This window comes from Oryza sativa, chromosome 1 (genome assembly GCF_034140825.1).
Source record: "Oryza sativa Japonica Group chromosome 1, ASM3414082v1".
Classification (NCBI taxonomy): Eukaryota; Viridiplantae; Streptophyta; class Magnoliopsida; order Poales; family Poaceae; genus Oryza; species Oryza sativa.
Window position 1 is genome coordinate 39,399,252 of NC_089035.1, and position 23,266 is coordinate 39,422,517.

Genomic DNA, 23,266 nt, shown 5'->3' on the forward strand with positions numbered 1-23,266 from the left:
GCAGCCCCAAGTACACTGTCGGGAATTGCTCGACCTTACATTGAAGAATGTCAGTTATTACTACTGCAAGTTGCTGCTCACTACATTGAATTGGTGTAATTGCACATTTGGGCTGTATTTAGTTCATGTGCCAAAAAAATTTTAAGTATACGGACACACATTTGAAGTATTAAACATAGACTAATAACAAAACAAATTACAGACTACGTCTGTAAACTGCGAGACGAATCTATTAAGCCTAATTAATCCGTCATTAGCAAATATTTACTGTAGCACCACATTGTCAAATCATGGCGTAATTAGGCTCAAAATATTCGTCTCACAATTTACATGCAAACTGTGCAATTGGTTTTTTTCGTCCACATTTATTGCTCCATGCATATGTCCAAACATTTGATGTGACGGAAAAGTTGGAAGTTTAAAGGGAACTAAACACAGCCTTAGGCCCTATTTAGTTTGCGAAAAGAAAATTTTTGGGTGCCACATCGGATGTTTGACCGGATGTCGGAAGGGTTTTTTGGACACGAATGAAACAACTAATTTCATAACTTACTTGGAAACCGCGAGACAAATGTTTTGAGCCTAATTGAGCCGTCATTAGCACATGTGGGTTATTGTAGCACTTATGGCTAATCATGGACTAATTAGGCCCAAAAGATTCGTTTTGCAATTTCCATGCAAACTGTGCAATAAGTTTTTGTTTTTATCTATATTTAATACTCCATGCATGCATCCAAAAATTCGATGTGACGTAATTAGGCTCAAAAGATTCGTCTCGCAATTTCCATGCAAACTGTGCAATTAGTTTTGTTTTTATCTATATTTAATACTCCATGCATACGTACAAAAATTCGATGTGACGTAAATTAGACTCAAAAGATTCGTCTCGCGATTTACATGCAAACTGTACAATTATTTTTTTTCGTCCACATTTAATGCTCCATGCATATGTCCAAACATTTGATGTGACGGAAAAGTTAAAAGTTTGAAGGAAAAAAATTTGAATCTAAACAAGGCCTTGGCCAAGTTTGTTTTCAGCCCAGTTGTATCCCCAAATATTTCCAGCACTGATTTTATCACAAGAGCTTCCTGGGAGGTTGGCCGAAAAAACAGTACTGCATCATCGGCATAAACTGAAATGTTGGGTAAGCTTCTTCTTATGTTCAACTCTGACAGGAGGATTGCACATTCTTATGTTCTTATGTTCAACTCCCGGGACACTGTTCATCATACGGGAACAGACAACCCCGTCAGACTGAAACCACGTGTGTCTCGCGAGAATTGCTGGACCCGAATGGGTGGGAGTTCCAGCTGTCACAGGTGCGGCTATATAAGCACCTAAGGGGTAAGGTGAAGGGTATGAAAATTGTAATGACCAAATTATCTCCCTGAATCTAATACACCTTCTTCCTCCCCAAGATAATCTCCTCTGCTTCAGAGTTCTTCCTTCTTCTTCTCGTTCCTTCTCTCCAGCCTTCTCTCCCGATCTCTTGGGTTCGTAACAACCTTGTTTTCTCTGAAGTATGTTTAGCTTCTTTGCTTTCTGTAGTAAGCTTTGTAGTGTCTTTCATGCCCGATCATATCGTTTCTTCTTTCTACAGGTTCTGTCTTCTGAGTATTCTTAATGAGTTTTGATCAAGTGACATTGGGAGCAAGAAGCTGTTTTTTGGCCGATCGTTTTATAACACGCCTGTGATGTCTGATGATATCAAGTTCGTCCTTAGTCTGCTGCTGCTAAGCAGCTTAATGTTGTTCGTAGCTTCTGATGACACCGAATGCCTAAGGACTCTGCAGAAATCACTGGTTGATCCCCGTGGTGAACTCGAATCCACTTGGAATTTTTCTGGCAATGGATTCAACGGTTTCATATGCAGCTTTACTGGAGTAAACTGCTGGAATCCCAGTGATAGCACGGTTCGTTCTTTACATCTCGTCAGTCTGGGACTTCAAGGCCAATTTCCTGAAGGTCTTCAGGGCTGCAGTATGATAGAAGACTTGAATTTGTCAGGTAACAGTTTTTCAGGACCCATCCCTTCCGACATCTCATGGCGGCTTCCCTATTTGAGATATCTGGACCTCTCGCACAACAGCTTTTCAGGTCAAATCCCAACCAATATCACAGAAATGACAAAACTGGAATTTCTAAACCTGTCAAATAATGATTTCTCAGGACCCATCCCTTCTAATATCTCATTGTTGGTTCCACAATTAAGTTCCCTGGATCTCTCGTACAACAGCTTTTCAGGTCCAATTCCAGTGAGCATCACAGACATGGCATACCTGAAATTGAAAACACTGAACCTTCGGCACAACAAACTCAATGGTGAAATTCCATGGCAATTCTGTTCTCTCGCTCACTCGGTTTCGTTCAGTGTTGCAGAAAATTTGTTTTCAGGGCTTGTTCCATCTTGTTTCGAGAATTTTACAGCTTCAATCTTTGCTGGCAACCGAAGGCTTTGTGGTGCACCGTTGGGTAACTGCAGGTTGCGCAGAGTCAACGACGAGACTAGTATCGGAGCAGCTGTCGGTTTCGTGGTTGGATTCGTGTTGGCCTTCTACTTCCCGCACTGGTTCGTCTTCTCCACGAGTCTCCATTCCTACATCTTTCGGATTTGATCTTCTGGAACTTTTGTGTGGCGTTGTGGCAACCCGCCGTCAACTTCAGGTGGGCAAATAAACATGTGCAAAAAGAGCAATTCTACGGTCCTTAAGGATGTATTATGAGGTACCAAAATTTTAGTGTAAAATTTGGTACCTCATGATACCTCATAGTACCTAGGTATCAAGAGGTACCAAATTTATAATAGAAAAAATAGTATCTCATGGTACCTCCTCAAGAACCGTCAAATTGCTCGTGCAAAAATGCTTGTATTTCCATGAAGATTAGTGTCATTGTTATGGGTAATTTTACCAATCTTAAAAAAAGTACCGGGATGTATCCACTTTCTAATGTAAAATTTGGTTCCTCGGGGTACCAAAATTTTTAATGTAAAATCTTGATACCTCCAGGTACTTTCTGAAGTACCGTAAAATTTCTTCAGCGTTAGATATATCTAGATAAGATATATATAATACTTTTGTGTTATATTTAATGGAATCCACCATATATCAAGTTTTACACGGAATCAAGCCTCATATACGAAATTGTTGAATAGTCCCGTATTAGTTGTGGAAGTGTAAGGGACCTAATATATAAGTGGGGACCCTCTCACCTTATTGGCTAGCTTTTGGAATGAAAAAGACCATTTACGTTCTTACAACTGATATTAGAGCCTGGCTAGTTCAACATCTCTAACTCGAGGGACAAAGTGTGTGAATGCCTGATGAACCGTGTGTGCCTGTGGGACCCGTATAGGGATCGTGGGAAAATGGTAAAGGGACAGTAAACGGCTGAGGGACACACCGATGTGTGAATGGGGAGATTGTTGAATAGTCTCGCATTGGTTGTGGAGGGCAAGGGACCTAATATTGTCGACGGGTAATACCCGTAGACCATAGAGGGTATTGGGGTACGTTGGTACAAGAATCTACATAATACGACATCAAGCAAACAAAAGATGAGGATTGTACTGGTTCAGGCCCCTTGACAGGTAATAGCCCTAATCCAGTTGATATGGGATTATATGGTGGAAACCACATGTTACAAAGGGAACAATGGAACTTGTCGGATCCGGCGAGATCGTAGTCGAGTTGGTTCGACTAGATCCCGATGACTTGGCTCCTTGCAGGCTCCGGCTTCGTAGGCCATGTGGGTTGTGTTGGCTCTGAGATTCGATGCCTTAGGCCCTTCCCGGGGGTCCCTTTTATATCGCAGATCTGGAGGTTTCCAAGTAGAACTCGGAGATATCAGACCCTGTACGATACATTAACGACCCAATCTTGTCCGAGTAGGATTCTTCCCATCCATAGATTATGTGAAGGATTTCCTTAGAGTACGCAGGAAGTATCCGTATGCGCGTGGGAATACCATACCGATATGTAACGTATATCGAAGGGTAAAGGGTATGCCTAACCCGTAACCCTGACAGTAGCCCCCGACTTCTGCTTAAAATGAGCTCGTGTAACCATTCGCGACTTCGGGTGTCGAGACTGTTGTCGTTCCCGGTGCGAGGACCGCGGAGACAGGCCGTAGTCGAGCACGCCATTTGAAGCCCAACGGTCACGAGCGAATTTTAAACTGAAGTCCAAAAAACCGCTGCGCGTAACGGACCCAGAAATTTCCGCCGGGCATCTCTCTCTGTTCCTTGGAATTCGCACCGTCGGTAGTGCGCCTATTTAAAGGAATTTTGGGGATCCATTTTGAAGTCCGCCCACCGTGCAGAAAACATTCCGCCTGTAAGCGCTCTTCGCCTTCTTCGCCGCCACAAGAAACCCTAGTTCATCAACCTAGGCCCTTTCTTCGGCGATCTTCGATCAGCGATGGACCTCGGCAAATCATCTTCCACCAGTGCGTTGCTGAAGAAGCTTCTGGAAGACGGCGCCCTTCCCGGTCGTGGAACCATGGAGAGGGAAGCAGGAGGTACTAATCCCCAGCCCGTCTTAGGTCGCATGGTTGCGATCGAAGACTATATTCTCTGCGGTTTTCTCCCTCCGCCTTCCGAATTTCTTCTCCTAGTTTTGAACTTCTATGGTCTTTCTCTTCTTCATTTGAAACCCCAATTCTATCGCCTTTCTTAGTATCTTTGCTCATCTTTGCGAGGCCTACATTGGTGTAGAGCCTTTTCTTGATCTCTTTCGCTTCTACTACGAGCTGCGTTGGATGGAGTCCAACAGGGTATCTGGTTGCGTCGGGTTCCGACTTCGGGATGGCCTGAAGTCGCGTTATATCCCCTTCCAGTGCCCTTCTTCTCGCAGCAAATGGCGGAATAGGTGGTTCTATCTTGAGATCAAAGATTCGGACCCCGTCTTCGTTGTTCCCAAAGAACAACCTGACAAGATTTCGTCTTGGACCGCAAAGCCCCCCTTGACCCCCTCTCTTCGGTCGTTTATCGACATCATCGACGATCTCCGAGTACAGGGCTTGTTGGGGTATGAAGTCGTTGCAGACTTCGTCGGTAGGCGGATCCAGCCGCTCCAGGCTCGGGCCCATCCAGCCTTTAACTATTCCGGACCGGAGGACGCGACCCGGGTTTCTCCTCGGGGTATCTTTCTCGCATTTATCCTGACATGCTTATGTTCGCGTTCCTCCTGATTTATCGAAATTTGGTTCTCGATTCACAGGTCTAAATAGCGAAGCCGTGGAGCGCCGCGTCGGCCAGGTGATGATCAGTGGTCCGACAACGGCGAGCGACATCCCCGTGCCCCTTTGTGAAAAGGGGGCGGCCGAACGTGATGACGCTATCAACATAAGTGTACTCGATAGGCATCCCGCATTTCCCTTTTGAGATCACCTTATGATTTGATTAAGCGTAGGCTCTTCCTCTGACTGACATCATCGGGCCGCTCGCGGACCATCAGGTGGCGGCGTCTCTAAAAGAGAAGGTCGCCAATGAGGCGTCTGATGCTGCTGCTGCCACAACTAGCGGTGGCAATGTTCCGACGAAGGGGAGGAAATTCTCCTCTGTAAGCGGACATCGTCGCAAGGCGTCGACCCCCTCGGTAAGTTATCTTGTCATCAGATCGTGCAGCCAGAAGGATTTTGCCTTACTTCGCATTGATTGTCTTTCAGGCCTCGGACGCGTCTCCCCCGCCTCCACGACGACAACGTCTTGTGACGGTTGGCGAGAAGTAAGTAGATGAATTTTTAGGTTTCCGTGATTCTATTCAAGCGTTGTCTGACCCGTGGTCGTCCCGTAGGGAGGCACGGGCAAAGGCTGCGCAAGCCAAGTCCGGAGGGACTTCCAGCGCGTCGCCCACCGCGGCCTCGACGGATGTCGCGCTCGCAGCCGGGAGCCGGGAGGCGACGCCTTGCGGCCCAGTCAGCGATCCCGTGGCAGGTCGTGGTCCACTAGCTGCCTCCTCGAAGCTGGTGCTCGCGGCATCGGCCGCGAGATTGCAGAGGCGAGGTCGAAAGCAGCACCGGCGAACGCGCGTGCTGAACAGCTGGTGCGCGAGTTGGCTGAAGCCCGTGAAGACCTCATGAAGATAAGGGAATTGGTGGCCGGCAACGAGCGACAACGGAAGGGGCTCGAGGACCGCATGTCGGAACTCGGGAACAACCTGTCGGAAATCCAGGGTTCGTTGCGGGTCACCTACACTGGCCTGCACCAGCTCGCCGGGGAGTGCGGCATCAAGTCTACCATCCCGGTGAATCCCGACGAGTTCTCGCTGACCTCCTCCCTCGTGGAACTGGCGACGGCGATGGGGGAGATCCCCTCCAAGCATGCAGCTAGGATCGCGGAGGAGACGTCGAACGGGATCTACACCGAGGCGTGTCATGTCCTCGCGTGTGTAAAGCTGTCGCGTCCTGAACTCGATCTGCGCGAGATCTTGGATTAGGGGGTGGCCAGCGACACGCGTAAGGAGGTGATGGAAGAAGTCGGTGATCTGGGGGAGTCTGTTCTCCCCCTATTTAAAGAGTAGGACTTCTTGTACTTCCAAGACACGCTGTGTAAAACTTGAATTCTGACCGCCTTCGTGCGTGCAATTATCATTCTAGTTTACTTTTGTATGTTGACCTCGGGAACTTTTGTCCTTTGTAGAGATGCTGATGACGAGGATGTCCAGCAGCGCGGGCAGCCCGAGTCACTGGCGATAATTCCGTACTCGAGTTTGAACCTGTCGCATCCCAAAACGACTCTAAAATACATCTTCGAAATTATGCCTAGAATAATTAAAATCCGTGTGAAAGCCTCTAACAATTAAAATGTGCAAAGTTAAAAGTCAAATAAGGCTTGGAGGATTTTTGTATATTTCCTAAAAGCCTAAAATGCGTAAACAAATTTTAGTGGAATTTTCAGAGCACAAATAATAATTATTAAGAAATAAACAAAGTTAAAATGATTTTATAAAAAGAAAAGCTCTAAAAGTCCTTTTCCCCCCTCCCCCTCTTGGGCCGGCTCGGCCCATCTCTCTCCCTCTCTCTCCTCTCCCCCGCGGCCCATTCGGCCTCCTCCCCGCGCGCGTGCCGCTGACGGGCGGGCCTGCCCGCCTCCCTCGCTGACGGGTGGGGCCCACCCGTCATCCCCTTCCTCCCGCCGCTCCCGCCGCCCCGCCCGCGCCCTAGCGCCGCCGCCGCCGCGAATCCCGCCGCCCCCGTCCGCCCCGCGTGCAATCAATAGGGGGAATTATTCCCCGGGATCCCCTCCCCCTTTCCCCCCATTTTTCCCTCTCTCTCTCCCTCGGATTCGTTTGGAAACTCCTCCCCTAACCTCGCCGGCGCCACTAATGGCGGCCGGGTCTCCCGCGCCCGTTTCCCCCTCCTCCGGCCGCCCTCTCTCACACCCAACCCTATATAAACCCTCCCCGTGCCTCCCTCCACCGTTTCCGCCACTCGCCGCTCTCTCTCCCCGCCGGAATCGAGCTCGCGCCGTCCCTCTCTCTCTCCGCCGTCGCCGCCGAGCTCCGGTCCGCCGCCGTCGTCGCCCCGGACCACCTTCCCCCTCGGCGCCGCCTCCTTCGGCTTCGCCGCATCCTCGGCGACCTCGTCCACCCCTCTGTTTCACTCGCCGACCGCCGGAACGCCGCCGTCCCCGTCGACCCGAGCCGCGCCGCCGCCTTCCTCCGCTCTGGCGGCCTTTCCGTCGTCGCCGTCGACCTAGGGTGAGCCGTGGACCGCCGCTTCTTTTCCCCCTTCCCTCCCCCTCTCTCGGCCGCCGCTCCGCCGTGCCTATGGCCGCCGCCGGCGACCATAGGGGTGCAGGCGCGCCGCCTCCCGCCGCTGCGCCGGCGTGGCCGCCTTCGGGCGCACCGTGCGGCTGCCGCGTGGGGCCCGGCTGTCAGCCGCCCGCGCCCTCGGGTGCGGCTGACGCGTGGGACCCACGGTGCCGGCCGGTGTGAGCCCGGGTGCGCCCGGTCCACCGTGGGCCGTGGGGCCGCCGCGTGGGCCCCACCCCCGTGGACCCGGTCCGCGCGCCCCTCCCCTCGGCTGACGCAATAAATCCATTTTTAAATTAAAATTTAAATGAAGAAATTCGCAAATATTCATTTAAAGAGCATATAACCTTCAAATGGCCATAACTTGGCCATTTGAACTCGGAATTGGACCGTTCAAGTCTCTAATTTTTCCTTAAGAAGTCAAGAACCCATTTTGTGCTTTGTTCCTACTTGTTATATAGAGTTTATTAGAGTAAAAGCCTTTTCTTTTCCGTTGGTCGTGTAGACGCTGCAGCTTCGGAAGATCCGCTCTTCGTGGAAGTTGAAGCCGACGTTTGGGAAAGCGAGCAAGGCAAGTCACATCATCCTTGAACATATTGAATCCCAGTTTATAAAATTATGTTGATTTAAATTATTGCACTATCGCTTTATTTAAATTCCCGCGTAATCACTGTTTTATCTAGCCATGCCTATTTACCTTTGTTATGACCTTATTATTGTTATTGTTATTATTTCCTTGTTCACCCTAGAATAAACAAAACCCCAACTAGTGGACACTCTACTCATGGTACCACTAGTATGATTTTAGGTAGATGCTTCGCTATTTAATTAGGTAACATTAGGTGGTTTTTCAATTCTAGACTTTGGGATATTCTCATCACCCGGACACTATGGAATGGATGAATTATTGTGGAATTGGATTCACACCGCCCCCTCTATTCAAAATCTCCAAAAATGGTTTTAGGCTGGGCTCGGGGTGCATGGTTTTGATAGTAGCACCTCGGCCATATAAGGACCGGTCTTCGGGCCTCTGTTGCAAAGCACTACCGTACTTCCACATGTCTAGTGGGTAAGGCTTAGTTTGTGGCTCAGTCTGGTTATAAACAAAAGTACACGGATGGAGATGGACGAAGTCGGGGGTCGATGGACATCTCCAGGGCAAATGAAGGCTACACGAGCTGCGGCCCGGTAGTCGAGATGTCATGGCACAGGGCCGGTGTCCTGCTGCTAGGGGCTCAGTCCTGCCTACCTGTCCCGGGGGTTCCGGCCGTAGGTGGGATTGGGTCGGTACTCTTGTCTATGGCTAGGATGGGTTGGAAACTATGTCACGTCTTCCGTCCGTATACCGTGGTGGTATGTGGCACGTGGTTACACGTGAGGAAGATGTGTCTTGTGGGTAAAGATGTACACCTCTGATCAGAGTATAATCTATTCGAATAGCCGCGCCCTCGGTTATGGGCAAGCCGAGCAATGTACCCAAGTTAGTGTTTTAATTCTTAAAACCTGCTAAACAACTAAAATGTGGAATGGTTGGCCTGGGTTGGCTTGGGACGAGCTGGGACCCAGGGTCGGGTTGCCAGTTCGGTCTGAATCATGTAGGCCTTGGGTTAAGGCAGGTTCGTGTGGGTTCACGGTCTTGATTAATAATATTGTATAGCTCTGGAATCGTATTTACAAAATAGCTTTGAGCAACTAAGTGTCTTTTAATGCTGTTTACTGCAAACCCTAACCCTTTATATTATAACTCCCTTGTACTCCCTTGCATTTATTCTGCACTTGTGGGTGTGTCTTGTTGAGTACGGTGGTTGTACTCAGCCTTGCTCAATTTTTCCCAAACCCAGAAGAGGGGCCTCTGGAAGATGAAGGCTTTGGTGTCTAGCTCGTGCCTGCCGTCAAGCGCCTGTGGTCGTCGCCCTAGTCTTCCGCTGTTTCCTGTTTGTCTTTTTGTGTGCTGGGCCTTCGCTGCCCATGTAATAAATTATCTATTTACGCTTCCGCTTGTTAAACTCTGAACTGTATCAACTTTTGGTGTACCTTGCCTCCTGGGACAAGGAATAATGCACGCACGTAAGGAACGCCCATTGGGTTATTTCCGGTCGTGACAGAACCACACGTGTCGCCCGACAATGTGGACCAGACCCTTGATTCGAAGACAGGGATGACGACGACTTCCTCAGGTTAGTAGTCCATTCACCCCTTGATGCCCTCCCGACTAGATCAAGCGTGTTCTCGAAAGAGGTGTACAGCTTGACTTAGTGATTATCACATTAAGCAGATCTCGAGGGTGCCCTTGCTGGCCAAGATCGTCATATCCAATACTGGAAGACGAAGTTTGAAGTAGCGGAACTTGAGAGAACCATGCTGGCAGTGAAGAAAGAGCAGGCTGTGGAGACGCTCCGAGGTCGTGAGGTGTGGTTTAACTCGTACTTGAAGAGTTGCTGCACATCTATGGCCAGGGTCTGTAGAGAACTTCGAGTGGTCCGCGGAGATCCCGTGGAGTCGGCGGCCGGATACATCTCATGGCTAAACGGGGCCTGTGCCTAACTCGATGGCATCGGCAAGCGTATCGACGAGGCCTTGAAGCAGGAGTGTCGTCGATCGAGCCGGTACGCCGGAGGGCACGTGTTCGCTTGCCTGCGAGATCATCGTCCGCGCTTGGACCTCGACTTTCTCCGTGAGGGTTTTGCTCATTCTCGGAGGACTCCGGCGGAGATAGACCATCTGGCGAGGTCGATGTCGCCGTTGGCCGAGAAGATCTTCCAGTCTATGGACTGGCGTTGGCCTTCTTGGTAGTATTCATACCCTGTGACAGATATCTTAGAAAAAAGGTGTAATGTAGCGAAAGATTTGTGTAAAAACTGTAAGAAGTATTTTGTGAAATAGAAAAGAAATCTATCTTTAACAAATGTTTCTTACTCTGGATGTTGTGTGTAAGAGTGCGTTCTCAGTTCACGACTTTAGTCAGTCGTTTGAGTCGTACACTCTCCCTAGCCCCCAGTCTTGTCGTCGGAGGAATTTTCTCGGAGGATAAGGCTCTTGGACTTTTGATCTGCCTTGGTTGAATAAGCTCTGATCCTAGCCCCCAGCTGTGAAGTTGGAAAGTTAATTTCCGATTTCACGGCTTGGTTAATACACACAGCGAGAACTCTTACACGACCAGATCTTACATGGTCTTTCGTCTCTACAGGATCTGACAAGGCCTTATCGGCTCTGGGCGTCCCCAGCGAAAGATCCCTTAGGTTCCTCACAGGCCTTGTCAAGACGGCGTAAAGGGACATAAGGACAGGTTTCAACGCTAGGTGTCATCAGGGTAAGGGATCATCAGGTGAAAAACACTTTGATTGTAATATGGGCCTAAAAATAGGCTTTATTGATACTGTAAGGTGTCTTACAGGTACGGATGGTATTGACTCATACATAGAATTTACGTAGTTGGTCAATGTTTCAAGAATTTGCTAACTCGCGACCGTCGTCGTCTGCGATTTTGAATGCGTCTGGCCGCAAGACTTGTGTGATCGTGTAAGGTCCTTCCCATTTTGGTGAGAGTTTGTTTCGCCCTGCTTGGCTTTGAACCCGTCGGAGGACATAGTCGCCGATCGAAAGTATGCGTGCTCGGATGCGCTTCTTGTGGTAACAGCGGAGGGCCTGCTGATAGCTGGCTGCTCGAACGGCAACTCGTTCACGATGCTCCTCGAGAAGATTTACATCGATGTCTCGCTGTTCCTCCTGGTCCTCGTCGGAGTGCTTCTGTACTCGTGTACTCTGATGTCGTAGCTCGCCGGGGAGCATAGCCTCAGAGCCGTACATGAGAAAGAAGGGTGTTTCCTTGTTAGACGTTGTCGGTGTGGTGCGTACGGCCCATAGTACTGATGGGAGTTCTTCAACCCATTTTTTGTCGTGTGACATGAATCTGTCGTAGACACGGGTTTTTATCCCTTGTAGTACTATGCCGTTTGCCCTCTCAACTTGTCCGTTGCTTTGAGGGTGAGAGACCGAGGCGAAGCATATTTTGACCCCCAGCCCGATGCAGTAATCCTGGAAATCGGCGCTGATGAACTGGGAGCCGTTGTCGGTTATGATGCGGTGCGGTAGTCTGTATCTGCAAAATATCCCTTTGATGAATTTGATGGCGTTGTCGGCCTTAATTTCCCCCGTGAGTACTGCTTCGATCCATTTGGTGAACTTGTCGATCGCCACGAATAGGAACCTGTAGCCGCCCTGTCCTCGTGGGAATGGCCCAAGTATATCTAGCCCCCAGCATGAGAACAGCCAAGTCAGAGGAATAGTCTAGAGCGCTTGCGCGGGTAGCTTTGTGTGTTTACTGTGGAATTGACAGGCTTCACATCGCTGGACCATGTCGCATGCATCTTTAAGGGCGGTTGGCCAGAAAAAACCTTGTCGAAAAGATTTCCCGACCAATGTCCGACCGGCGGCGTGTGACCCACAAATGCCTTCATGTATATCGAGGAGGAGGTGTCTGCCGTCGTCGGACGAGACGCATTTGAGAAGTACCCCGTTTGGCGCTTTCCTGTATAGATCGTTGCCGACCATACAGTAGATCTTTGCTTTACGGGTTATTTTCTCGGCCTCTGTATCGTCCTCGGGCAACTCCTCGCTGTTGATGAATTTGATTAGTGGGATGCGCCAGTCATCTGTGGTCTCGATATCGGCAACAGCGCGTTCTGCCTTGGTGACCTCCTAGCTAATGTCGGGGGTGTCCGTGCTAACTTCGCCGCTGACCTCTTTCACTGATGGCTTCGTCAGGATGTCGAGAAAAGTGCTGGGCTCGAGCGGTTCTCGTCTGGACGCACGTCGTGCTAGGTCGTTTGGCTCGATGTTGTCCTTGCGGTAGACGTGTCGGACCTCGATCCCATCGAACCTTTTCTCTAGCTTCCTAACTTCTGCGAGATACTTGGATAACTCGGGGTTAGAGCATTTATAATCTTTGTGCACCTGGTTCGCGACTAGCTCGGAGTCCCCTTTGACGATTAGTCGCTTGACCCCAAGTGCAGCTGCAGCTCTTATCCCGGCGAGTAGTCCTTCGTATTCTGCTGTGTTATTGGTCGCCCTGAAGTTGAGGTGGATTGCGTGCTTGAATTGATCTCCGTAGGGAGACGTCAAGATAAATCCTGCCCCTGCTCCTTGGCTGTTGAGTGCGCCATCGAACGCCATTGTCCATGTTTCGTTGTCGACTTGGTTGTCTGATTTGTTATCTGGCATAGTCCAATCGGTAATGAAATCGGCGAGTACCTAGGACTTGATGGCTGTTCGTGGCACAAAGTGGACATCGAACTGGCTCAGCTCGACCACCCATTTCGCAATGTGGTCGACAATGTCTTTGTTTCTCACAACTTCGCCGAGAGGGAAAGAGGAGATAACTGTGACTCTGTGGGCTTGAAAGTAGTGGTGTAGCTTCCTTGATGTCATGATGACCGCGTAAAGCAGCTTTTGGATCTATGAGTATCTTGTCTTTGCGTCGTGAAGAGCTTCGCTGACGTAATAGACTGGTCGTTGTACTTTCTCTCTCTCGACAACAATGACGGTGCTAACGGAATATAGTGTGGCGGCAATATAGAGGAATAATTCTTCATTAGGTTGGGGAGCAACAAGTACAGGGGGGTTTGATAGGTAGCGCTTGAGTGTAACGAATGCCTCTTCGGCTTCCTGTGCCCATACAAATTTGTCTTGTTTCTTCAGCAGAGCGAAGAAAGGTTGTCCTCGTTCTCCCATCCTAGCGACGAACCTGCTCAGTGCCACCATGCATCCGGTTAGCTTTTGTACCTCCTTGAGTCTTGTGGGTGACTTCATGTTCTCGATTGCCTTGATCTTCTCGGGATTTGCTTCTATTCCTCTGCCAGAGACAAGGAATCCGAGCAGCTTGCCCGACGGTACTCCGAACGTGCACTTCTCTGGATTGAGCATGAGGCGATATCGTCGGAGGTTGTCGAACGTTTCCCGCAGATCGTCAATCAATGAGTCGTCTATCTTGGTCTTGACAATGATGTCGTCGACATATGCCTCGACATTGTTGCCGAGCTGGTCGCTAAGTGCGCCCTGGACCGTGCGCTGGAAGGTATTCCCTGTGGTTATCAGTCCGAACGGCATCTTAACATAGCAAAATACCCCGAACGGCGTGATGAATGTTGTCTTCTCTTCGTCCTCTTTTGCCATGCTGATTTGGTGGTAGCCAGAGTAAGCGTCGAGGAAGCTCAACAGCTCGCAACCGGCTGTTGAATCCACCAGTTGATCTATTTGAGGGAGAGGGAAGTGATCCTTGGGGCACGCCTTATTGAGGTCGGTGAAGTCGACGCACATTCTCCATTTTCCGTTGGCCTTCTGCACCATGACTGGATTGGCTAGCCACTCTAGATGAAGTACTTCTCTGATGAAGCCAGCTTTGAGAAGTTTGTCGAGCTCTTCTCGTATGGCTTGTTTTCGGTCTGGTGCAAATCTCCGCAGTCTTTCTCTTATTGGCTTGGCATCGGGTCGCACCATGAGTTTGTGCTCAATCACCTCCCTGGGGACCCCCGGCATGTCGGACGGCTGCCAAGCGAACACGTCAGCATTATCGCAGAGGAAGGTGATGAGCGCGGGTTCCTATTTCTCGTTTAGTGTCGCCCCGATCTTGATGGTCTTGTCGGGGTTGGCACTGGAGAGTGGAACGATCTTGATGGCGCCGTCCGGTTTCGGCGTCTTGTTTGTCTTGCTCACTTTCTTGGGTGGCTCAGTCGTGGTGGATGGGCTGGGCGTTTGCTCGACCATGTCAAGGCTCCGCTTGTCGCACTGCACCACCAGCTTTGCGTTCCCTTGAATAGTGATTGTTCCCTTCGGTCCCGGCATCTTGAGCACTTGATACGCATAGTGAGATGCGGCCATGAACTTCGCAAGCGCAGTTCTCCCGATGATGGCATTGTAAGTTGTATCGAATTCAGCGACATCAAAGGTTATCTGCTCTGTTCGGAAGTTGTTGGCTTGGCCGAAAGTTACAGGCAACGTAATCTTGCCCAATGGTCTGGACGATGATTGGGGAGTAATTCCATGGAAGGGTTGATCGGTTGGTGTCAACTCGCTTTGCGGAATTCCCATCGCGTCCAAAGTGCTGGCGAAAAGAAGATTGATTGAGCTGCCACCGTCGATGAGGACTCGCGCTACTTTGATGTTCCGAATAGTGGGTTCGACCATGATCGGATATCGTCCTGGGATGACGGCGGTCTTGGGGTGGTCTTCTTCCGAGAACTCTATCTTCTGCTCATACCACTTCATCTTGGGTGCAGCCCCCTGCCATGTCGAACAGACTTCACGTTCCACTTTCTTGTATTCTCGCTTTGAGGAGTACGTTGTGGAACCTCCGAAGATGTGTGAAACGTGGAGGTCGGAGTCTGGATATGCTGAATCCGATTCGTGAGGAACCGCCTCCTCGTTCTTCTCGACCACGCGTACTCGCTTGCCTTTTTCAAATGCAATGTGCTTCTCGAGCGATTTTTTGAAAACAAGGCAATCTTCCAGAGAATGTCTGTCCGTCTTGTGTATGGGGCACCATGCTTTCTTTGTGTCGCTACTTTGTGGGTCTGGGCGCTTGGGAGGGTTCGCGTATTCTGCTGCGAGGACTTTCGCTTGAGCTTTCCTTTTCCCATTTTTGCGATTTTTCTTCTTGCTTGACTCAGATGCGTCCATGGCTGGTTTCTTCTCTCCCCCGGTCTTCGGTTTATCGTTTTTGCGCCTTAGCGCATCGTCTGCGTGGGCGCATCGCTTAACAATCTCGAACAATCTCCGAGTGGTTGTGATGCGTCTTGTCGCCAACTCCTGGGTAGTATAGCGATCTCTGACACCGGATTTGAAGGCGCGAATTACAGAAGCGTCGGTGATTTCGGGAATTGTGTTTCTGCACTCGTTGAAGCGCCGAACATATTCCCTCAATGATTCACCCGAGTTCTGTATCAACGCGTGTAGGTCGTCTTCGATCGCGTGGCGCTTGTATGTTCCTTGGAAATTGGCGACGAACTGTTGCCACAGGTCTGCCCACGAAGAGATTGAGTAGGGAGGAAGATGCATCAGCCATGAACGTGCAGAACCTTTCAACGCAGTTGGTAAATAATTCGCCAACGCATTGTCATCTGCTCCGGCAGCGTAGAGTACTGTGGAATAGACTTGAAGGAACTCCTCTCGGTCAGTGCTCCCATCATACTTTTCTATTGCTACAGGTCGGAATCTCTCAGGCCATCGGACATCACGCAGAGAACGACCGAAAGCCCTACACCCAGCGTTAGGGGCGGTGGATTGTCGGCGGTCGTGTGTCCTTCGTGGATGTCTGTCTGACGATGAGGAGGACGAGGATGATGACGATGACGATGGGTCGCTTGGTTCTGGCGTACGATTGCGAGGATGTCGGCCTGGATCTCGGGAATCCTGTCGTCGTCTCCCGCTGTTGTCTCGGCGCCGATCTCCGTCATCGTCGTCGTTATGGCGACGGCCTCGACCAGTATTGTCTGGCGCCCGTCGTTCGCGATCGTTGTGATCGTGGTGGTTGTCCTGGTATCAGTCCTCGTTTGAGTGGTCTCCTCGATTTACGTTATCATGGCGTCGTGAAGAGACATGACGCCGAGAACGATTCACGTTGTCTCGTGTGCGTCGTGCCTCTTGGCGGCCGTTGATGTGATCTCGGAGATCGCCAGTGCCGCGAGGTGGAGGGGTAGCTCGTTGAGGTGATTCCCTCTGTTCCGGGTTTTCACCATTGGCATCGCTAGTGGTGGCTGCTCCGGGTGTGCTGCGGTAGCGGCTTCTTCGAACGCGTTGCTGAGGTTGGTCACTAATTCCCGTAGTCGTTCTGTCCAACGCTCGAGGTCATCGTTCAGAACGGGATCGTAGGGAGTTTCCCTCAGTATAGCTTGAACGGCCCTAATGTGCTGGGCTGGAGTAGTCGATTGATTCCCCGCTTCTGCGTTGGCGTGCGCTGACGTGCCAACATCATCGATAGCCAATACCTCCCGCGACACGCTTGTTGTCGATGACCCATAGTCTTCGAGAAGGCGTAAGACTGATGGTTCGTGAGGATCGATATCGATTACCCCAACGAATCGATCTGAAGTTGGAGTCGCTCCTTGTTCCTTGTCATTATCCCTGATGGGGACGTATGACTGCTGGACCTTAGGAGATGGAGCTTTCATGGCGCTGAGAAAGACTTTGCAGCTTGAGAGGTCGTGAGTCTTTGTCTTGTGGATAGGACAATAGACATCACGGGTTGGAGAAATACGCTGAATTCCACACTCTTTGCAGGCGCGAATTTCAGCGCGGACGTTGAGGAAAACCCAACAGGCTTGCAAAGTGTGTTTCTTGGTTTTGTGGATAGGACACCAGGACCTTGTGGCTTCGGAAGTCATCTTTGTCGGCTCGCGGTTCATGTCGGAAGGACAAGGTTTGGCCGCATCAGAATCCTTCTCGAGCTCGGATGTCGTCGATGCTCCGTTCTCCGTCTTAGCGGGAGGATTTTTCGACATGGAGTCGCCTTGGTTTGTAGCCACTACGTTCTCGTTTCCGGTCATTGGGGACCGGTTGAGATCGGCGTAGTAGTGTAAACCGGGAAGACGATTTCACCGACTTGAGTCCACACCAGCATCGTTGAAGCAGGGAGTACTTGGCTGAGGTTGGTGTTGACGCTGTTGTCGACGAGGCTGGATGTCATAGTAGTAAAACCTTGAGTACCAAGCCCCCCTACCTGGCGCGCCACTGTCGACGGGTGAAACCCATAGACCGGATATAGAGGGTATTGGGGTACGTTGGTACAAGGATCTACGTAATACAACATCAAGCAAACAAAAGACGAGGATTATACTGGTTCAAGCCCCTTGACAGGTAATAGCCCTAATCCAGTTGATAGGGGATTATATGGTGGAAAACATAGGTTACAAAGGGAACAATGGAACTTGTCGGATCCGGCGAGATCGTAGTCGAGTTGGTTCGACTAGATCCCGATGACTTGGCTCCTTGCAGGCTCCGGCTTCGTAGGCTGTGTGGGTTGTGTTGGCTCTGAGATTCGATGCCTTAGGCCCTTCCCGGGGGTCCCTTTTATATTGCAAATCTGGAGGTTTCCAAGTAGAACTCGGAGATATCAGACCCTGTACGATACATTAACGACCCAATCTTGTCCGAGTAGAATTCTTCCCATTCATAGATTCTGTGAAGGATTTTCTTAGAGTACGCAGGAAGTATCCGTATGCGTGTGGAAATACCATACCGATATGTAACGTATATCGAAGGGTAAAGGGTATGCCTAACCCGTAACCCTAACAAATATATAAGTGGAGGGAGTCCCTCACCTCATTGGCTAGCTTTTGGGGTGGGTAAGACCATTTATGATCCTAAAGAAGTGTGTTCCGGATAAGGAAATAGAAAGAGAGATGCTGCTATGCCGTAGGAGTAGGGAACTCCATGCTGCTATGTCGGAAATAGAAAGAGAGATGCTGCTATGCCATAGGAGTAGGGAACTCCATACTGCTATGTCGACAGGGATACTATACTCGTGTGATATTGGTATATAAATTCAGTCAATAGAAGTAGAACTATTACTTGTGAGTTAAGAGATCCGAACATATATATATATATATATATATATATATATATATATATATATATATATATATATATATATATATATATATATATATATATATATATATATAAAAGTCTAGTCTCCTGTCTTTTTTAGCTCAATCTAGCGTATACCTGACACCGACGATACCCTACTCTACAAATATCATAGACGGGTACTACCTATCAACAATTATTAATACACCTCAACCTTACTATCCCTTCACCCTTCTTTCCTCTTTACGACTTCTCACTTGGTTCATATTACTTGTCGTTTACAATTTGCACCTTGTAGAAGATTCTGGTGGTGCTACCCGAAGACTTAAATGAATAGCCGTCACTGTTAATTAAGAACAACCAAGATCCAATGAGAATTTGTGCGTAGCTTTTTCTCTTAGGTAAAAAGAAATCACCGGGCCGGGGTAGAACCGCCTGAAGTTTGTCAAGATTAGGAAAAGTTTTAGGGTTACAACTGCCACGCAGGCAAAAACTCCACGCTTGCTTATAACAGCTCCAAAAACTAACACCTCCTGCCGACAGCTGAGACACGGACAGTGGTCAATTTTTGCCTATTGTGTAGCAAGTAAGCCACCCGCTCTCCACGTTCCCATTCATCTGCCATGGTCGCGCATAGTTAAGATATCAAGTAGGAATACAAGTAGATCGACTCACAAACTCACTTATATATTAAATAAGTGGGTAACTTATGAGTCCCATGCTAATTATAAGCAAAATATATGAGTAAACCATGGGTAAATCCGTAGGTTATCCACTAATTTTGACTATAAGGGATTTGCAGTTGATCCATTTGCATCCCTAACACCGAGGCTGCCCTGTTGTCAAATTAGGTTAAAAAAAAAGTTGCAACAAGGAAACTGGTATCTTTTCCTTGCCTTGCAAGGGAAACAAGAAAGACACTAGATAGTGGTTTTGAGTCTATAAACAAATCAAAGGGTTTCACATGCTTTCCGTGAAATGATAGCATTCCCTATGCTTGGTTTTCGTTATGCTCGTGCGCGGCTCTCCTTGCTTGATATCGGAAAAGAAGGATTAACTTTCTATACCACTAGTAGAAAAAATCATTTTCCCAAACGACCAAAAATAGTTTTTTCAGGTGGGAAATAACTGCCTCTAAGCAAAGGCATGAGAAAATAGATCAATTTCGCAGACAGTAGATCCATCCGCCTGGGAAAAATAATCCGCCACCACCACCCTTACCTGCCAGCCTCCTCCTCCGGCTGATGGCTTTCCTCCTCCGTCCGCCGCTGCCCGAGGAGAGCGCCGCCGCCGCCGACCGGCTAACCTCCACCGCCGCCACTGCCTTCGCCATCGGCGGACTGATTTGGGAGGAAGGGAGGGAGGATTGGAGCGCCGCCTCCACCTCCCCTCCTCGTCGCCAAGCCACTGCTGGCCCTCCTCATCATCATCGTCGTTATCGCTGGGTCAGGAGAGGGAGGAGCCAAGCCATTGCCTCACCTCCCCTCCCCGAGACCGGCCAGCGGCAGATCGCGCTTGGGGCAAGCCAGCGGCGGGACCCAGGCGTCAGTGCCGTCGTCATCATCGCGGCTGGCGGCATCCTCGGAGCCGCCTACGCTCCTCGCGCGATGAGAGAGAGAGGGAGAGGAGGGGGAGGGAAATGAGTGGTGGAGAGGATAAGTATACTGGAGGAGAAGATAAGGATGAGACTTAGATATTTTCCTGCAGGCATGACTTTTGCAGACAGACCACATAACGTTCCGCCTGCGGAAATCGTATTTTTTCAGGCAGCCAGCGAAAATTTAAGGTATTTTCGTGAGCGGAAAAATTGATTTTCACAGACGGGGTTAAATCTAGCGACTCTTTAGCTATTTTTGCAAATAGTTATAACATGATTTTTTTTGTCTGAAAAAAATAAAAAGCCAACATCGGTAAAAATTGTTTTTCTGATAGAGTACGAGCATGTCCCCCTAACTAACACTGCTCTCACCATCTTTCTATATATTTCTTTTTAAAAAAAATCACTACTAATTTGTATATAGCCTCCTTAGTTACCGTATCCACATCAATGATTTCTCCCTCTGTAGCAGAAAACACAGGGGTGAGTAGAGTTTGCGCGCATTGCTTTCAGGTGCTGGTCGAGCAAGACTATGTCTTATCGGTCTACACCTCTCCAAACAAAAATATCTTAACTACTCAGAACCATGTTCATTTGCAGAAGTGTAGCGGGATGGACCAAAATCCAGCCGAGAGAGGGTAGCCTTTAGAAGCAAATTTTTTTTAACAACTTGCACTAGACAGCGCAGAAGAAGCAATATTGACACGGTCTCTAATGTACTCCTGTTTTTAAATAACTGACAGCGCAACTATTCATCTTCAAAATTTGACCACGTGCTTTATTTGCAAAAGAAAATATGTATACCTTAGTGGTTAACCATTCAATAGTAATTAGTGGTTGAAGGGAAGTACTAACAGTCAACGCTAACGGTTAAGATGGATTATATAATTATAATCCTTGTGTTTCTTAATCGTATATTTATTTATAAAAATATTTAAAATTGTTTGTATTGGAAGTATTTTTAATAAAAATGTCCACTCATGTGATTTTCACAAATCATAGATACTCCGTATACTATTACACACATTTAAAGCATCATTTGTTTAAGAATGGGAGGAGTATATGCCAAAAGTTTGTATATCGAATTCCGATTCGAATTCAAAGTTTCTACTATATACGTCTGAAGTGTGTAGATATAAACTTTTCAGGAATAAGTTCATTTTGGGTCCCTCTATTTGTCGCCTAGTCGGATTTTCGTCACTTGATCGCAAAACTGGGTACAACACATCCCCCAACCCCTAACTTACGAAACCGTTTAAATTAGGTCCCTCGGCAGTATTTGACCCCGATTTTGGCTAAGGTGACGCCTACTTGATAAATTTGACTCGATCTTCATCTAACGTGGCATTGACGTGGCGCTTACGTGGCAATTCGATCTGAAAAATAATAAAACATATGGGACCCACATGTCAGCTTCACACACACAATAATAAAACATGGCGGGGCCCACGTGGACCCCAGCTGTCATCATCACTACCCCTTCTCTCTATCCCCTCTCCATCTCTCTCCTCTCTCTCCCCCTTCTCTCTCTCCAGTCGGAGCGGTGGCGGCGGTTGAGCGGCGGGGAGTGGCGGCGGCCGTAGTGGGGCAGGGAAGGAGCGGCGGTGGCCGAAGTGGGGCGGGCAAGGAGCGGCGGCGTCCGGAGTGGGGCGGGGAGGAGCGGGTGGGCACCCGGCGGCCACGGGCCCCGCACCCGCGACCTGGCCGGCGGGATCCCTGCGATGTACGGCAAGACGACCAAGTTCCTCGGGCCGTTACTGCCGTCGTTCCTCAAGATCGACATCTTGCCCGAGGCTCTCCGCGGAAACATCGATCCAACAAGTTGTCAGGTAGTATCCATGTGGTTGTCTCATCACAGTTATGCGCATGTGTGCTCTAGATTTCTTCAGGAATATCTGAACAATCTCTGGAGAAAAACAGAACAAGCAGTCCCGCCTGAGTCCTTCGTCGGCAACCTCCAGCTTAGCGGCAAGCCTCTGAGCCGCCCATGCGAGCCGTTCTTCCTGTCTCCTGATGGCGCGCCGACGGATGGACGAGGCAGCGGAGGCGGTTCCGTGCCAGTGGCCGAGAAGAAGAAGAAAAAGAAGCTGTCCGGCGCGGTGGTCGCGACCATTGCCGTAGGCGGCGGGATGGCGGCTCTACTGGCTCTGGTGCTACTCTTGGTCCGAGGCGCCGCTCCACCCGCCGCCTGCCAGCTCTCGGCTCTGTCGCTACCCCTCTGCGCCGCCCGCCGCCGCTCGCCATTCTCGGGGAGAGGGGGGACAGAGAGAAAAGGATAGAGAGAGATGGGATAGAGAGAAGGGGTAGTGAGGATGACAGGTGGGGTCCACGTGGGCCCCACCATTTTTTATTATTGTGTGTGTGAAACTGACATATGGGTCCCATAGGTTTTATTATTTTTCAGATCGAATTGCTACGTAAGCGCCACGTCAATGCCACGTCAGATGAAGACCGAGTCAAATTTGCCACGTAGACGTCACCTCAGCCAAAACCGGGGTCAAATACTGCCGAGGGACCTTATATAAACGGTTTCGTATGTTGGGGGACCTGTCGTACCCGGTTTTGCGATCAGGGAACGAAAACCAGACTGGGCGACAAATAGAGGGAGCCAAAGTGAACTTATTCCAACTTTTCGGGACGTCTTTGAGATGGGCCGATCATAGGTACATGTTTGCGCGTGGCCCTGGTGCGCTAGCTTCACCAAATCGACATGCGCGAAAAAGAAAAGGGATGTAATTTTACTCGACAACGTTTCCATTTGACTCTTTCTTAGTCCTGAATCCATTCATTCTTATCATTCAGCACTAGGGTGCAGGCCCGCGAATATACTTATAGTACAAATAAATAGAAAATATCAACGACGACCCGTCTCAGTCTCTCTGGGCGGATGTCTGAAGATAATTGATTCGCTTTCTTAAATACTAGTTGATACTATACAGTTTGCATATAATTCGTCTGATTCAACCCTGTGATCATCAGTGAAATGAGCCATATTATATATGCCAAAATGAAACAAAATAAATAAACAATAACGAATGCTGATCAAAGAAAGGCATACGATACGAATGGCTTTTGTTTTGTTTACATTCATGGACACGGACAGGTGGATGCTTTCTCTGAGTTCGTCCCACAAATCTAACCATTTTTGGTGACTGCATGCCAACACATGCAACTTGTAAATACCTCACAAATCAGAGATATAATTACCGGCTTTCGTCTCTGTCGCGCAAGTGGCCATACACTCGTTCAAGCTCCATATAGCCAGCTATGCCAAATTCCGTTGCAATAATTTGCAAGTTGTATATGTAAATCAATACTATTTTGGCAACGCCG

General features: G+C 49.1%; 2 protein-coding genes, 1 long non-coding RNA gene and 1 other non-coding gene across 4 annotated transcripts; 3 read left to right on the forward strand and 1 right to left on the reverse strand.

Annotated features, from left to right (window-relative positions):
- The first annotated feature begins 1,355 nt into the window (after positions 1 to 1,355).
- On the forward strand, positions 1,356 to 3,032 carry LOC4324919 (uncharacterized). The gene is made up of 2 exons (XR_010738694.1): positions 1,356 to 1,494; positions 1,602 to 3,032. It is a non-coding gene; the product is annotated as an uncharacterized protein (transcript).
- A 1,387-nt stretch (positions 3,033 to 4,419) lies between these two features.
- On the forward strand, positions 4,420 to 6,610 carry LOC136355508 (uncharacterized). Its single transcript, XM_066308181.1, has 6 exons — positions 4,420 to 4,519; positions 4,716 to 5,054; positions 5,221 to 5,258; positions 5,413 to 5,524; positions 5,669 to 5,727; positions 5,797 to 6,610. The coding sequence occupies exons 1-6, from the start codon at positions 4,420 to 4,422 to the stop codon at positions 6,436 to 6,438; spliced, it is 1,290 nt and encodes a 429-aa protein (XP_066164278.1). The 3' UTR covers positions 6,439 to 6,610.
- A 7,742-nt stretch (positions 6,611 to 14,352) lies between these two features.
- LOC136355509 (uncharacterized) lies at positions 14,353 to 15,429 on the reverse strand. Its single transcript, XM_066308183.1, has 2 exons — positions 14,935 to 15,429; positions 14,353 to 14,538 (listed from the first exon to the last, which is right to left on the reverse strand). The coding sequence occupies exons 1-2, from the start codon at positions 15,427 to 15,429 to the stop codon at positions 14,353 to 14,355; spliced, it is 681 nt and encodes a 226-aa protein (XP_066164280.1).
- A 5,975-nt stretch (positions 15,430 to 21,404) lies between these two features.
- LOC136355472 (uncharacterized) lies at positions 21,405 to 22,343 on the forward strand. The gene is made up of 2 exons (XR_010739736.1): positions 21,405 to 21,762; positions 21,854 to 22,343. It is a non-coding gene; the product is annotated as an uncharacterized lncRNA (long non-coding RNA).
- Positions 22,344 to 23,266: the final 923 nt, after the last annotated feature.